The 2,038-nt window shown below is 49.6% G+C and overlaps 1 protein-coding gene across 1 annotated transcript in view; it reads left to right on the top strand.

Moving 5' to 3' along the window:
- Positions 1–2,038, top strand: part of EFR3B (EFR3 homolog B (S. cerevisiae)) — an 85,233-nt gene that overhangs the window by 43,726 nt on the left and 39,469 nt on the right. Inside the window, exon 5 of the mRNA XM_011972739.1 lies at positions 1,326–1,475. Within this exon, the coding sequence (XP_011828129.1) occupies positions 1,326–1,475 (150 nt within the window). The remainder of the gene's footprint in view (positions 1–1,325; positions 1,476–2,038) is intronic.

Raw genomic sequence — 2,038 nt, 5'->3', positions numbered from 1 at the left:
TGTAGTAAAATATTTTATACAATGATGCCCATCACAGCATTATTATAAAAGTGAAACGTTTGGCCAGGCACGGTGACTCACGCCTGTAATCCTAGCATTTTGGGAGGCCGAGGCGGGTGGATCACGAGGTAAGGAGTTCGAGACCAACCTGATCAACATGGTGAAACCCTGTGTCTACTAGAAATACAAAAATTAGCCGGGCGTGGTGGCACATGCCTGTAATCCCAGCTACTCAGGAGGCCGAGGCAGAAGAATCGATTGAACCTGAGAGGCAGAGGTTGCAGTGAGCCGAGATCGCGCCACTGCACTCCAGCCTGAGACAGAGCCAGACTCCATCTCAAAAAAAAAAAAAAAGCAAAACGTTTGGAAACCACTTAAATGACTACTAGTCACTAGTTGAGAAAGGCCTTATGATAGTGTATCAGGCAACCATTCAACTTGTTTATGAAGAGTTAATGACACAAGAAAATGCACAGAATATATGTAAAAAAAGTCGTTACAGATCAAATATGCAATAGGTTCTTAATTCTGTTATCTATTATGCACAGAAGAAAGGAATTACATCAAAATGCCAATAACAGTTATCTCTGATAACAAAGATAACAGTGGTAGTGGTGGTGGAAGTGGTAAATCTTCTCTTCTCTCTACTTTTCTATGATTAGCATGTATTATTTTATAACCAGAAAAAAGGCTTTATAAAAAAGAAAGGAAGAAAGAAACTTCAGGCTGAAATAAATGGCCAGTAAAGAGGGCTCCCTCCCACAGGGCTGTGCTGACCCTGGGTTAGCGTAGCAGAGACTGGGGGTGTACAAAAGGGGCTCCTGCTGTGCTGTTACTCAGTTTCCCCTCTGGTTAAGCCTAGCCCCAAGCTGAAACCCCTTTGTGCCCCAGAGAGCCTGCAGCTCTGTGCCCCGCCCTCTGGATCCACCTCCCACTGCCCCCGCAAATTGCTCACAGTCTTGGATTCTGCTTCATCAGTTCTTGGTAGCATTTTGAGCTTTCACATCTTGGGCCCAAGCTGGAACAACCCCAGCTAAGTACTAAAGACGGGGAGCTGGAGCACCCAGCACCCTAGGGCTGGAGCCCAGACGGTATCAAGGCAAGGGCAGCCTGGGAGTCTCCAAGATGAATCAAAAAACATGGCTTCCTGGGCTCACGTCTGCCAGCACCAGGAGGTCCCATGAGAGTAGCAGGTGGTCTCCATTCTGCCTTCTGATGGACAAATGTATCCTTGACCCCCAAGCTGCGCTCCTCTCTTAACCACCGAAGCTGGACTTCTCAGGACTGGAGGACTTCCGAGTCCCACTTCACCCTTTTCCTTACAGAATTCGAATGTCAGGCATCAAAGGCCTACAAGGGGTGGTGAGGAAGACGGTGAATGATGAACTGCAGGCCAATATCTGGGACCCACAGCACATGGACAAGATCGTCCCATCGCTGCTTTTCAATCTGCAGCATGTAGAGGAGGCAGAGAGGTAAGCAGGCCGGGGTGGGGCAGGACAGTTGGATATGATCAGCCCTTCAAGGGCTGCTTGGGAACCACATGGTTTGGGTTGGTCAGTAAAACTCAGCTACAAGGCCAGGGACATGGCGTTGTGGCTTGTTCTGCAGTGAGTCCAAAGCTGACTCCCTAGGAGCCATGGGTCTGGCTTTGTGCCAGCCCGCAGCGTCCCTTAACATCTGCATTACCGAAGGAGGACAGTGTTGGTGCTGGGCTCCCTGGGGGTAAGTCTGTTGGTAATAACACACAGAACCAAGAGTCTAGTTACCTTTGTCTCCCTGGAAACAGGGCCAAGGAGGCTTTAAGGTGCCTTTCGTGGGCCAGGTGCGGTGGCTCATGCCTGTAATCCCAGCACTTTGGGAAGCTGAGGCAGGCGGATCACGAGGTTAGGAGATCGAGACCGTCCTGGCTAACACAGTGAAACTGTGTCTCTACTAAAAAAAAAAAATACAAAAAAATTAGCCGGGCGTGGTGGCAGGCGCCTGTAGTCCCAGCTACTCGGGAGGCTGAGTCAGGAGAATGGGAGCCTGGGAGGCG

The sequence above is a fragment of the Mandrillus leucophaeus genome, unplaced genomic scaffold (assembly GCF_000951045.1).
Source record: "Mandrillus leucophaeus isolate KB7577 unplaced genomic scaffold, Mleu.le_1.0 Scaffold13, whole genome shotgun sequence".
Taxonomy (NCBI): domain Eukaryota; kingdom Metazoa; phylum Chordata; class Mammalia; order Primates; family Cercopithecidae; genus Mandrillus; species Mandrillus leucophaeus.
This window is presented reverse-complemented; position numbering and strand designations above follow the sequence as displayed.